This window comes from Trachemys scripta, chromosome 2 (assembly GCF_013100865.1).
Source record: "Trachemys scripta elegans isolate TJP31775 chromosome 2, CAS_Tse_1.0, whole genome shotgun sequence".
In the NCBI taxonomy this organism is placed as follows: Eukaryota; Metazoa; Chordata; order Testudines; family Emydidae; genus Trachemys; species Trachemys scripta.
In genome coordinates, this window is record NC_048299.1 from 93,656,608 (window position 1) to 93,670,476 (window position 13,869).

General features: G+C 42.3%; 1 protein-coding gene across 5 annotated transcripts in view; it reads right to left on the minus strand.

The window, feature by feature from the left end:
• The window catches only part of TPK1 (thiamin pyrophosphokinase 1), a 495,971-nt gene that overhangs the window by 300,931 nt on the left and 181,171 nt on the right, over positions 1-13,869 (minus strand). For all 5 annotated transcript variants that reach the window (XM_034761276.1, XM_034761275.1, XM_034761279.1 and 2 more), the window contains one exon: positions 13,488-13,557. In XM_034761276.1, the coding sequence (XP_034617167.1) occupies positions 13,488-13,557 (70 nt within the window). The remainder of the gene's footprint in view (positions 1-13,487; positions 13,558-13,869) is intronic.

A 13,869-nucleotide genomic window follows, 5' to 3' on the forward strand; every position in this document is an offset into this window, starting at 1 on the left:
TAATTTGTGTTCAGGTGCCATGCTTACTCCCATTACACAACTTCCTATAAAATTTGAAGTTTTGTGGCGTTCTCCCTCCTGCCACCTTCAGTTTCTCTCTGGGCTATGAGTTCATAAGCTCTGTAAAAGAAAACAGGTACCGCAACACTGCTAACCTTTGCCTAGTTCTCCATGGTGTGGCAGCGCAGCATAGCTCACTTTAAGGCTTGTATGTTGAAGCTGTTGGCATCATGCACAGTTCTGTACCTATCGCTTGAATGCTCTTCTGTCTTCTTCAAAAAGAAGAACAGGAGTACTTGTGGCACCTTAGAGACCAGTCTCTAAGGTGCCACAAGTACTCCTGTTCTTCTTTTTGCGGATACAGACTAACATGGCTGCTACTCTGATTCTTCTTGGCATTCTTCTCAGCCCTAATGAAGCTTCCTTTAAATTGGAGATACATGTTGCTGAGTCTGAGTTAACGTTGCTTTTTGAAAATTTACAAATATGAACAAAAAGTCATATGAGCTTCCTGTTATGTCCGTCTTTCTTCTTATTTATTTATTTTTAATAGGGGAAACTCTTTCCCACATGATGTAAAAATTGATTTGTAATTCCTTTTTCTTCTTTTTTTTTTTAAATATTAATCTATAAAAGACACTATCACCCACCTGCCCCTTCATTTCTATTGATATTCAGGGCCGTAATAACTCCACTGGCACATTTTTCACCTTAATGCTACACAAGTAACAAATTTCCCAGACACTGGCAGTTACTCCTAATGCACAATGAACTGGAACGCTAAACAAGAGTATTTTAGACTAACTCAGATTTCTTTCTGAACTTCTTTTCCACTAGTGTGACAGTGCACAGTATTTCATTGCTAGGAAATCCTAACTCCTGTCACCAAGATGACTATAAATGACTTACCATGCCATAAAGCTGGAAATCACCCAGACTGCAGTGACATTGCTCTACTTACAGTATGCTGGAGGCACAAAAGCAGTCTATCTGCCCATGGAGCTGAAGCAATAAAAACCATTAGATTGTGGGAACAAAGTTTAGATGAATATATCCCTATTTTACCCCAAACAGGTTCTCTGTCTGGCAGCTGTCACAGCTTCCCTCACTCCCCAATCTTATTATCCATTGTGGAGTAATTGTATTTTCATGAATTGCTATCACGTATAAAACACGATCCTCCATTTTCATGGCTGGTAGCTACCACTTAGCTAACCTCCTCCTAGTCTCTTTTCTAATAGAGAGGCAGAATTATTATATTATTATATCAAGGGAAGTAATTATTCCCCTCTATTCGGCACTGGTGAGGCCACATCTGGAGTACTGCGTCCAGTTTTGGGCCCCCCACTACAGAAAGGATGTGGACAAACTAGAGAGAGTCCAGCAGAGGGCAATGAAAATGATCAGGGGGCTGGGGCACATGACTTACGAGGAGCGGCTGAGGGAACTGGGCTTGTTTAGTCTGCAGAAGAGAAGAGTGAGGGGGGATTTGATAGCAGCCTTCAAATACCTGAAAGGGGGTTACAAAGAGGATGGAGCTAGGCTGTTCTCAGTGGTGGCAGATGACAGAACAAGGAGCAATGGTCTCAAGTTGCAGTAGGGGAGGTCTAGGTTGGATATTAGGAAACACAATTTCACTAGGAAGGTGGTGAAGAACTGGAATGGGTTACCTAGGGAGGTGGTGGAATCCATCCTTAGAGGTTTTTAAGGCCCGGCTTGACAAAGCCCTGGCTGGGATGATTTAGTTGGTGTTGGTCCTGCTTTGAGCAGGGGTTGGACTAGATGACCTCCTGAGATCTCTTCCAATCTTAATCTTCTATGATTCTATGTTTTAGTGGACAGAGCACCATACAGACAGTCAAGGGACTGGGATTCTACTCCCAGCTGACACTGCCCTGCTCTGTGACCTCAGCCAAGTCATTTCACCTCTCTGTGCCTCTATTTCCCCTCCCATCCTTTCTCTGTCTTGTTCAATTACATTGGAATTGCTTCCGGGAAACAACTCTCTAGTACTATGTGTATGAATGGTGTCTATCCAAATGTGGCATTTCATTTGAGCTCTCTAGAGGCCACCAGAACACACATAACAATAATAATAATACTTCCCATTATTAAGATCTCTTCCAATCTGAAGACATCAAGTGCTTCAGTGCTTTGTTAAAATTTAGGGGTAAATTTTGCCTTCATGTAGGACCTGCTCCTACTCCCAGTGAAATCACTGGCAAAACTGCCACTGAATTCAAGAAGGTACAGGTCCTGATACAGGTCTATCTTTCATCAATAATGTAACATTAGAAACTTGGATGGGAAATGGCCATGTGCATAAGGACAGGATTGGTCCTTCCTAAAGCACCCACCAAGCGTTATCTTCATTTTACAGATGGGCACACTGACACACAGGATGGTAAGCCCTGTACCACTGACTCCTGATTCCCAGTTCCCTGCTCTGACCACTAGACAACACCACCCCGCATAAGTGAAATTTACTCTATTATGCCTGATACATTTCCTTAATATACATAGGGATTCAATTAACTTATCATAGAGCTGATGTGCATGAAGGCTACTCTAACAGTCCTTATTGGTTGACTAGAGAAATCACAGCCATCTGTCCATGGCTTACCTTATAGTTATTTTTCCTCCCATAACATAAAAAGAAGCAATCTACACTGAGACAGAAGAAACTACCATTTCATAAACTTTAAAATAGTGTGTACAGAAGATGCCATCTTTCTGGTTAAATTCTGATTTTTGGGAGTTACTTCTCAGAGCCGTAATTCACCTGCGACCTCTCTCATGTGTTTTCCTATTGAAGAGCTATGATGATTTGTTGGAAATTAGCAACGCTTTCTAATAATGCTGGTTATGTGATTTCCATCTTTAATTGCAATAGCTGCAGACATTCAGCTAAGAAAAGCAGTTCCACCTCAGTCTTGTAGTGAAAATGATAACTCACATTTCCTTGCAGCTGACTTTCTGGTATTTTACTTCCAAAGGACCTACCCACCTGAACAAAGTTTCTCAGGAACATACTGTATGTAGTATAATAACTATAATCAACACTGCCTCTAAGTAAACTTAGCTGTAAAATGGTTTTTGCAGCTGCTTCCAATAATATTTCCTTCAAAATTTATTCCCACTTTGTGTGATCAGAAAAACATACTACTTCTGGCCCTCCAACAGTCCTAAAATGAATCAGGATAATGCCTAGGCAACTTTTCGATCTCTAGTTTACAGCATCTGATAACCAACTGTCTAGAAATATATCATACTGACTTAGTCAATAATTCAAGATAAATACATCCTGATGCTTTGGATCTATAGTGCTCTTTTATACCAAAAATCCAGTAGTAAATCCCTCTCAGATGTACCAATCATTTGCACCTCTCATCATTTCTATGAATGTCCGATTCAGAGACCCAATAAGACTGATATGCTTACATAATGTAGCAATTTTATTGCCCACATACCTTTAGGAAATATTTATTGATGCAGGGAGCTCATTTTTGCTTAAATTTAGGATTATAACCACCAACATTTTTAAAGAGCTTTACTAATTCTGAAACAAACTTTGAATTTCATTATCAGAGTAAAACTATTAGAAGAACAATATATTTGAACATGTACGGATGTGTATCAAAGTTTAATTAGTAAAATTTTCAATAAAGAAATATATGTAATCTTAATTGTTCCTACTATTAGAGGCCTCATCTGCACTAGAAAAAACAACACAAAAACACATTAGCTAATCCCACAGTTTTTGTAAATAGTCTTATCCTCCTAACAAGGATTTAAAAAAGACTCAGCCAAAAAAACAAGAACAACAACAACCCTGTTAAAACCATTTTTTACTCTAGCCAGGGGAATTAGTGTTGAAATTAGTTTTTTTTTTAAAAGTTTGTTTTTAAAAATGCAGGCCAGATCCAGCATCTCATAAGAGATCAGGCTAGATGGTAGATTTACCAAATACTGATCTTGTATGAATCAGAAGGAGCCTGAAACCTGATATTGGACCTTAACAGCTGTAGTCTTTTTGGGCTTAGGCAGAGAATGTTTAATGTAAAAACTCCTTCCCTAAAACTCTTGCCAAATAAGCTGATTTATCTCTTTTAAACTTTTTAGCCTTTTCTAGAGGTTCTTGAACACTGGGCTTTGAGTTCAAAGGACAATTCCCAACCATCAGCTGACTGATGGTGCAGAGAGTCATTTCAAAAGATATTTTTCTTTATATTCTGCCTCATAATTTTCCTCAATTACAGAAATGTACTTTGGAAACAGAAAGATGTTGCTTGTTGTTGTTTTTTTAAAGACAGCTTGCATCCTTCTGAACACAAATGCTTCATAGCTTTTTAAGGGATCATGATGATCACCTGACCTCCTGTATATAAGACAGGCCATAGAACTTTGTGTATCAAGCCCATAACTTCTGTCTGAGCTCTAGAATATCTTTTAAAAAGACACTCAGTCTTGATTTAAAGACTTCAAGTGATGCAGGAGACACCACATTCCTAGGTAAGACATTCCAAATGTTAAAAACTTACCCCTTATTTCTAGTCTAGAATTTACAATACTCTTTTGTTTTTAAAACACATGAAACTTGTATTCTCTGCTGCCCTATTAAAGAACACTTCTGTTGTTCTTGTCCTCTCAATTCTACTCAGTTTTCTTTACACTATGCTGCCAGCAGTGACTTATGCTTCTTCCTTGGATTACTGATGAGGACAGGAGCCTCCGATGATTAGGCAAATTCTAAATAAAAAAAAATCGTATAAATATTAAATCAAACTAAGACAGGCTGGCTGCTGAATTGGCGCCACTAAATTGTGCTTACCTCTGGAGAACACAGGCAAGGCTGACGAGATTTACTGGCTCGTCTCACCATATGTGATCTTTCCACATTTCATTCAAGGGAGAATGCCTGCTCACGCTCAAGTAGACGACTGCTCAGTTCTTCATTTCAGTAGTGAGTATGCTGCTTACCTTTCAAAATCCTGGGGTGAAATCCTGGCCCAAATAAAGTCAATGGGAGTTTTCCCATTGACATCAATAGCGCCTGGATTTCACTCCTGATCTCTTTATGCATACATAATCTCCTAGTTATTTCAACTTCAACAGACTCAGGCTCTGAGTGACTTGCCCAAGGTCACACAGGAAGTCTGTCACACTGCTGGAAATTGAACACAGGTCTCCTGCATCCTCTGAACCACAACACCATCCTTCCTCTCATACTGTCCAGTTCTACTTTACTATGGCCTTAAGGTCTAATTAACAAAGGTCTTAATGCCTGTAAATCTGAAGTAAAGACTACAGAGCATTTACCACCATTCTAGAAAGTAGTATTTCAGAGACACATGAGTGAGTATAACAATTGCTTTTTCCAGTGTCAATATTATAACAGTTTTTAAGGCAGCTTCACCTTTATGTGCCTCAGACTGCTAGTCACATGGAATTAATGCCTTAAGTCTTAATTAGAAAGTGTTTAAAAAAAAAGTTGTTCAGAGATGAACAGTTAAGTAGTAACCTACCTGTAGAGTGGATACCATCACTCCATAACAATTCAGTGAAATGTGTTGCAGCATAGGATGATCAGACACAACAGAATAGGACTAAAAGGTTAATTTTCTTTTTTGGGGGTGGGGGAACCTCCTTCTTGCTGTACATTAGAGCTGACAAAAAAACAGGAAATATACTTGCAAAAATGTTCACAAAATATTTGTCCTGTATTCTCATTGATTCTAAGGCCAAAAGGGACCATTATGATCTAGCCTGACCACCTGTATAAGGTAGGCCATAGAACTTTCCCAAAATAATTCCTAGAGAATATCTTTCAGAAAAAAAGCCATCCAATCTTGATTTAAAAATTGTCAGCAATGAAGACTCCACCACGAGATTGGGTGAATTGTTCCAATTATTAATTATTCTCACTGTTAAAAATGTATGCCTTATTTCCAGTCTAAATTTGTCTAACTTACACTCCCAGCCATTGGATTGTGTTATACCTTTCTCTGTTACACTGAAGAGGCCATTATTAAATACTTGTTCCCCAAGAAGGTATTTCTAGACTGTAATCAAGTTACCCCTTAGCCTTCTCTTTGTTAAGCTAAATAGATGGAGCTTTCTGAGACTATCCTTTAATCATTCCCATGGCTCTTCTCTGAACCCTCTGCACATTAATCGGCATCCTTCTTGAACTGTGGGCCCCAGAACTGGATACAGTATTCTAGCAGTGGTTACATCAGTACAAAATACAGAGGTAAAATAACCTCTTTTCTCCTGCTCAAGATTTCCCTACTTAGGCATCTCAGGATTGCATTATTTTTTTGGCAACAGTGGCACCCTTGGTCACAACAGCGTCACATGCCACTGATCATCCACCACAACCCCCAAATCTTTTTCAGTCACTGCTTTCCAGGATAGGGTCCCCCATCCTGTAAGTATTGCCTGCATTCTTTGTTCCCATTCATTTACAGTTACATATGTATTGCATTTACATATGTATTCATTACATTTAATACATATGTATTAAAATGCACATTATTTGCTTGCATTCAGCATACCAACCAATGCAGATCGTTCTGGATCAATGACCTGTCCTCTTCATTATTTACCAGTCCCCCGATTTGTGTCAATTTGGGATTTTTTTAAATGAAAACTGTTGCAACAAATTCATCTAGATTTCACTCCCACCCCAACTCCTCCAATTTAACAAAATCCTAATGTGGAAAATGTCAGCAAGCTCTAATGTACATTCATATTTCAGAAAAACAAAATAACTCATTTATAATAAGAATTCCATCTGCAGTTTTTAATATTTTAAATATTTTAAGCTAATGATTTTGGGCCAGGGTGCAACCTAATCTATGTGCTGCAGCCTATAAAGCACCTTTTCCCCCTGTAGCCATAAGGTTTAGCCAGATAAAAAGTCCAGCATGTGGGGGAGGGAGGAGCCAGGAAAAAGCATGGTCTGTGGAGCAGCTACACCTGGCTACCGCAACTGTGAGCAGGAAAGGAGCACTGTGATGGGAGTAGACTAGGACCCAAAGACCCCCTGCTGGAGGCCTCAGGGTCCAGCCACATCCATCACAGAATCATAGAATATCAGGGTTAGAAGGGACCTCAAGAGGTCATCTAGTCCAACCCCCTGCTCAAAGCAGGACCAATTCCCAACTAAATCATCCCAGCCAGGGCTTTGTCAAGCCGGGCCTTAAAAACCTCCAAGGAAGGAGACTCCACCACCTCCCTAGGTAATGCATTCCAGTGCTTCACCACCCTCCTAGTGAAATAGTGTTTCCTAATATCCAACCTGGACCTCCCCCACTGCAACTTGAGACCATTGCTCCTTGTTCTGTCATCTGCCACCACTGAGAACAGCCGAGCTCCATCCTCTTTGGAACCCCCCTTCAGGTAGTTGAAGGCTGCTATCAAATCCCCCCCTCATTCTTCTCTTCTGGAGACTAAACAATCCCAGTTCCCTCAGCCTCTCCTCATAAGTCATGTGCTCCAGACCCCTAATTATTTTTGTTGCCCTCCGCTGGACTCTTTCCAATTTTTCCACATCCTTCTTGTAGTGTGGGGCTCAAAACTGGACACAATATTCTAGATGAGGCCTCACCAATGTCAAATAAAGGGGAACGATCATGTTCCTCGATCTGCTGGCAATGCCCCTACTTATACAGCCCAAAATGTCATTAGCCTTCTTGGTAATAAGAGCACACTGTTGACTCATATCCAGCTTCTCGTCCACTGTGACCCCTAGGTCCTTTTCTGCAGAACTGCTACCTAGCCATTCAGTCCCTAATCTGTAGCAGTTCATGGGATTCTTCCGTCCTTAGTGCAGGACTCTGCTCTTGTCCTTGTTGAACCTCATCAGGTTTTTTTTGGCCCAATCCTCTAATTTGTCTAGGTCCCTCTGTATCCGATCCCTACCCTCTAGTGTATCTACCATGCCTCCTAGTTTAGTGTCATCTGCAGACTTGCTGAGAGTGCAGTCCACACCATCCTCCAGATCATTAATAAAGATATTAAACAAAAACGGCCCCAGGACCGACCCTTGGGGCACTCCGCTTGAAACCGGCTGCCAACTAGACATGGAGCCATTGATCACTACCCGTTGAGCAGTTTTTAACATTTTAAATATTTTAAGCTAATGATTTTGGGCCAGGGTGCAACCTAGTTGACACCTGACCAGAAGGACCAATAGGGAAAGAAGATACTTTCAAATCGAGGAGAGAGGGGGGAGAAGGTTTTGTTTGTGCTCTGTTTGTTGGTTCCTTCTTGGGACAAAGAGAGAGACCAAGCAGGTAAACCAGCTCTTAACAAGATCCTGAAATGATACATCTAAAATTACAGAAATTGTAAGTAATTGCAAGGAAATGTATTAGAATATCTTTTGTTTTAGCTTGTGAATTTTCCCTAGGCTAAGAGGTAATTTTATTCCTGTTTTGTAACTGGGAAGCAGAGTCAGAGGGAATCCTCTGTGTTTTAAATCTTTTTATTTACCCTGTAAAGTTATCTTCCATCCTGAATTTGCAGGTGTGATTCTTTTACTTTTTTTTTTTTAAATAAAATTCTTCTTTTAAGAACCTGATTGATTTTCAGTGTCCTAAAAACCAGGGATTTGGTCTGTGCTCACTTTGTTACCTATTAGTTGGTATATTATTCTCAAGCCTCCCCAGGAAAGGGGGTGAAGGAACTTTGGGGGATATTTTGGGGGACATAGGGCTCCAAGTGGCCCCTCCCTGAATGTGTGTTTAAATCACTTGGTGGTGGTAGCAATACCATCCGAGGACAAGGAAAGGAATTTGTGCCTTGGGGAAGTTTTTAACCTAAACTGGTGGAATATAAGCTTAGGGGGTCTTTCATGCGGGTCCCCACATCTGTACCCCAGAGTTCAGAGTGGGGAGGGAACCCTGACACACCCAACCAGAGGGGGCACTCACAAGAGGTGGGTGCTGATCCCATTACATTTGGTACTAGAAGTGGGATTGTTCGGCCCAACCCCAATTAACAAGGGACATGTCTATGGAGGAGGTAATCTGCCTGTTGGTGGCAGGCCAACAGCAGCAGGTAACTGAAATGCAGAAGCAGCAAGAACAGCAGCAGTGCACACAGTCCCTGCTGATGCAGCTGATAGAGAGCCAGCAGAGGCAACAGGAGACCCAGTTTGAGACACAACAGTGTTGGCGTGAGATCCATTCCAAGAAGCAGAAGCAGATAGAGAGATGCTTGAGCCACATGACACCTTGTAATGTAGGGAGTTTAGCAGGCGAGAGGCCTGAACCCCAGCCATGGAGATGCTATGGGTGGGGACAGTTGAGACATTTAAGAAGGGCCTACCCTGGCAGGAACCAGGGAAGAATGGGAAGGTTTAACTGCTTTTATAGTGGAGAGATGGGCCACATAAAAAGATTTTGTCCTTTAAAGAGTTGGGCTCATTGCAAGGGGAAAGGCAAGGGCCTGAAGGATAGGCCAGATGAAAAGGGGACTCCAGGCACAAATCCCTATGATTTAGGGGTATGTGCCCCAGAGCTGACAGGGAAACCAGGCAAGGGTGTCTCTGGGCAGCAGAACAGTAGGGCTATTGTAAGGGTCCCAAGAGATACGCAGCCCATGGCCAAAGCAAGGGAAGAAGTGGTATGTCTTGCCTGCAGGATGGCAGGGCATTTAAAGAGATATTGCCCTCTCAGAGAAAGGAGGGGCAACAATGGAAAAGAAAGATATCCCAGGTTGAGGCAAGACTGGGACAGTCAAAAGAGACTGGGTGGGTTTCACCCAGGTGCAGAGTGCAGGACGGTGGCCTAGGATGGGAAGAGTCCAGGACCGACTACGTAAGGAAGCAGAGGGACTGGGAACCAGAGGAAGGATAGCAAAAGGCTGCCCCAAGTGCAGAAGGATAGTCTGGGGATCCAGACAGAATCCCAGGAGCAGCGGGATACAGTTGGGACGCAGACAGATTTTCAAGGTCAGCCAGTTACAATGGGAACCCAAGCTGGACCTCACAGTGAACAGATTAGCATAGGGCTCAGACAGGGTCCCCCCAAAGGAAAAAGGTAGAGCAGAACAGTTCTACAAGTCCCTCCTAAATGTTGACGAGCTAACCAAGCATCTGGAGTCAACGGAGCATGAAGTGGGGATCTAAAGTGCCTCAGAGAGCAGCTGGTCATGGATCTCCAGCTTGCTAAGGCGGAGTAAAAGCACCTGCTCCACTTGATACCAGGACAATAGTAAAGCGCCCTTTGTGGGAATGAGAATCAGACCCAAAGTCTCAGTCTAGTCTTTTTAGTAGTATACCTTAACAGGGGTGGGCAAATCCGGGCCCTCAGGGCTTTAGATCCGGCCCGCAGGATTGCCACCCTGGTGGTGCAGCGGGCCCCGCACTGCTCCCAGAAGCTGCCAGCACCATGTCCCTGCGGCTTCTGTTGGGGGGGTCAGAGGGCTCCATGCACTGTCCTTGCCTCCAGGCACTGCCCCCCGCACTCCCACTGGCCAGGAACGGGGAACCGGGAGACGCGGCAAGAGCAGTGCGTGGAGCCCTCTGCCCCCCCTCCTCCAGGGGCTGCAGGGACGTGGTGCCGGTCGCTTCTGGGAGCGGCGTGGCACATGGCCAGGACAAGCAGGCAGGAAGCCTGCCCTGGCCCCGGTGCACGCTGCTGCCACCCCGAAGCTGCTCCAGGTAAACGGTGCCGGGCCAGAGCCCGAACCCTTCCTGCACCCTGCACCCCAACTCCCTGCCCTGAGCCCCCTGCCGCAGTCCGGAGCCCTTCTGCACCCCCATCCCCCTGCCCTGAGCCCCTGCCGCACTCCACAATCCTCCCTGCACCCCTGCCCTGAGCCCGCTCCTGCACTCTGCACCCCTGCTGCACCCCAACCCGCTTCCCTGAGCCCCCTCATACACCCTACACCCCTCCTCTGCCCCAATCCCTTGCCCTGAGCCCCTTCCTGTACACCGCATCCCCTCCCGCACCACAATCCCCTGCCCCGGCCCTGCATGCAATTTTCCCACCCAGATATGGCCCTCAGGTCAAAAAGTTTGCCCACCCCTGCCTTAACACTATAATTAATTTATAATTAACATACTGTGGCTTTTAGTTTTTGATACAATACTATTAACTACCAAAGCTGTGAATTAATAAAATAGAAGACTATGCCTGCATTAAAAAAATAATTAACTTGTCAGTAGTCTCTGAACAGACAGTTCTTTAATAATGTTGGACAGGGAATTAAAAAAAAAATATTTTAGAAAAGTAAATGAATATTCTTTCAGCAGACTTAGTTTCTTTAAAGGAAAATATAAAACCCTGCTGGATTTAATTTTTAAAGGTTGACTTTGATGGTATAATTTACCTCCCCAAAGAAGAACACTCCAAGGGCCAAGTTTCTAGATAGTATATGAAACTATTCAGCAGGTACAATCAGCTATTTTTCCTGAATTGCATTTATATTAAATGAATGAAATGTGTGCAGGAGAGATGAATGGGCTATGGAATGAGGTAAGATGAGAGTTCTAGAATATTGTTGTTCATATTTCACAGCTCATTTTGTCTCTATCTGCAAAACATATCATGTTTTTTTATCAACCAAAACTGCTTGCTTTGTGTCAAACAGGTTCTAGTTCACATTAAGGGTCAGGTTGTGTCTGCTACTGCACTGGGGCAGAGGGGAAGGGGAATACAGAAAGTAAAGGAGACTCCTTCATTCTTGGAACACTAGGCAGTGGCCAGCCTCCATCACAGTCATTGTGATCACTGATCTTAGGCATCATGTTCCCCACGGATGCCAGGTACAGGTTGCATTGTGATTTTTCCCAACTTGGCAAAGAGGCAAAAAACCACCAAAACACCACACCACACACTGCACCTTTATTTGGAGCTGATAAGGAAAGGGGGTGGGGAATCTCATGAAGTTTTAAATAACTGAAACACAAAATGCATGCTATGGAATTCACTTTGCAAACTAGTAAGCTTGCAATTCTGTAAAGAAAACACAAGACTCAGGAGTGACTCCCCCGTATACCAGCTAGTTATCACCCTTTCATATCTGCCCTTAAATATAGCTTTACTTACTTACTTGGTTTATTGTCCTTATCCATTCATGAAGCTTTGACCAAACCGATCCAAACATACTAAAAACACACTCAGTTGATCCAGAGCAGGCTTCAAAAGAGTGCACATCTTTTAACATTGGCAAGACTCTGAATCCAGCTGTCTTGTCTTCCATTATTTTACTTCCAAAATATGACACCATTTTGATGCAATGCACTGTGACACAACCTTCTTTGCAAACAGACATGGGAGAGAAATCTGCTGGAAGAAAAGGAAGGAACCTCAGGATTATGCTCCATCAGTCACATCCTTTCCATCAGTCACAGCCTTTTCTTTTCTGGACATTGTGACATTTGTATTCGGGTTTGGTCATGTATAAAGCTGCAGCATTGGCCCAAAAGTGACCTAGGAGGAAGAGTGATACTTACTTTATCTCCAATATCATCTCCTACAAGCAGCTACATTTTCCTTAGAGGCATCATTGAACCTTTCTTAGGACATTGCAGAAGCTCCTTCACTAGGAACCCACCAGTGGATGGGATTTGCAAGGTTGCTCCTCATGCCCAACTCTGCTGAGCATATGAGGAGTGACAGGACCATAGTACAAAGTAAAGATGTCAAAGGATAAGAGGACTAGGCTTACAATAAAAAAAAGAGAAATGTTTTAGGCTGTTTCACATTTCTAAATGTTGTAATATAAGGCAGAGCTGGTAAAATCATTAAATACACTAGGAAATATTGCTATCCAGTGCCTCTTCTACACAAATCATTACATAATTGTATACTGAATATTTGTATGTAAATGAGATGATGTGGTGGATAAGACTAGTGGATCCCTTACTTAATACAAGTATACAGAATACAAGTATCACTACAAGGTTAGTAAGGAATAACAAATCAATTGCTTATAAACAGTCCTCTTTAACTCTCCCCACCCTCAACCACACTCTCCTCTTGCGTCCTAAGTGTGTTGGCTAATGTTTCATCATATGAAGATTTAAGAAGGAAAGAAAGAGCATGGCAACTTGTTAAGGGATGTACCAATCATCTCTTGAGACAGTAAAATGCTCAGAACTCATAAGTAATTACCAAAAAATAAATTATACTGGTCTTTTCTTGGTAATGCTGTAAATGTCCCCCCAGAAAAAAAAATCAGTCAATTATGTATTTCATTTACAGGTGTTCAGCTTTTGTTCATTTCAACTGGGTATCACTAGTCTGTTAAATTACAATTTTAGGGGACTGGGGGGCTACTTCCTTTACTGTGCAGATGCTGTATGTTTACACTCTACTTCAGTTAAAATGATGGTGAGTCTAATGAAAATATATTGATCAGAATAAAGGAGAGGGATTAGAGAAAGAATGTGCAGACAGAAAGTGCAGGCCCATTGATGCACTCACTCAAGATTAAAGGTAAAGTATTAGAAAATATTATTATTAATGTACCTCTCACGATTTCCTTCTGTGATATGATACAGGCGATTAGCACCTCCATCAGCGCAAGCTCTTAGAACAGCTGAAAATAAAGAAATATGTTGTTAAGATACTGCCACTATAAGCAAAAAATCTTATTTTTTTTACTTTTAGACATGTCTGTGATGATCAGCACAATAGTGACTGAGAACCTTACAAATATCAGTAGAAAAAGCTTCACTACAACTATGTGAAAACCTACTGAAGCATTATCCCAGTTATATGGTCTATGATACCGAGGTACAGAAGTTATTGTGAGACCTTGGGTAAATCAGTTATATCCATGGCGGAGCAGAGAATAAACTCCAGAATTCTTTGATTCCCAATCCTGCATCTCAACCACAAGGCCACTCTT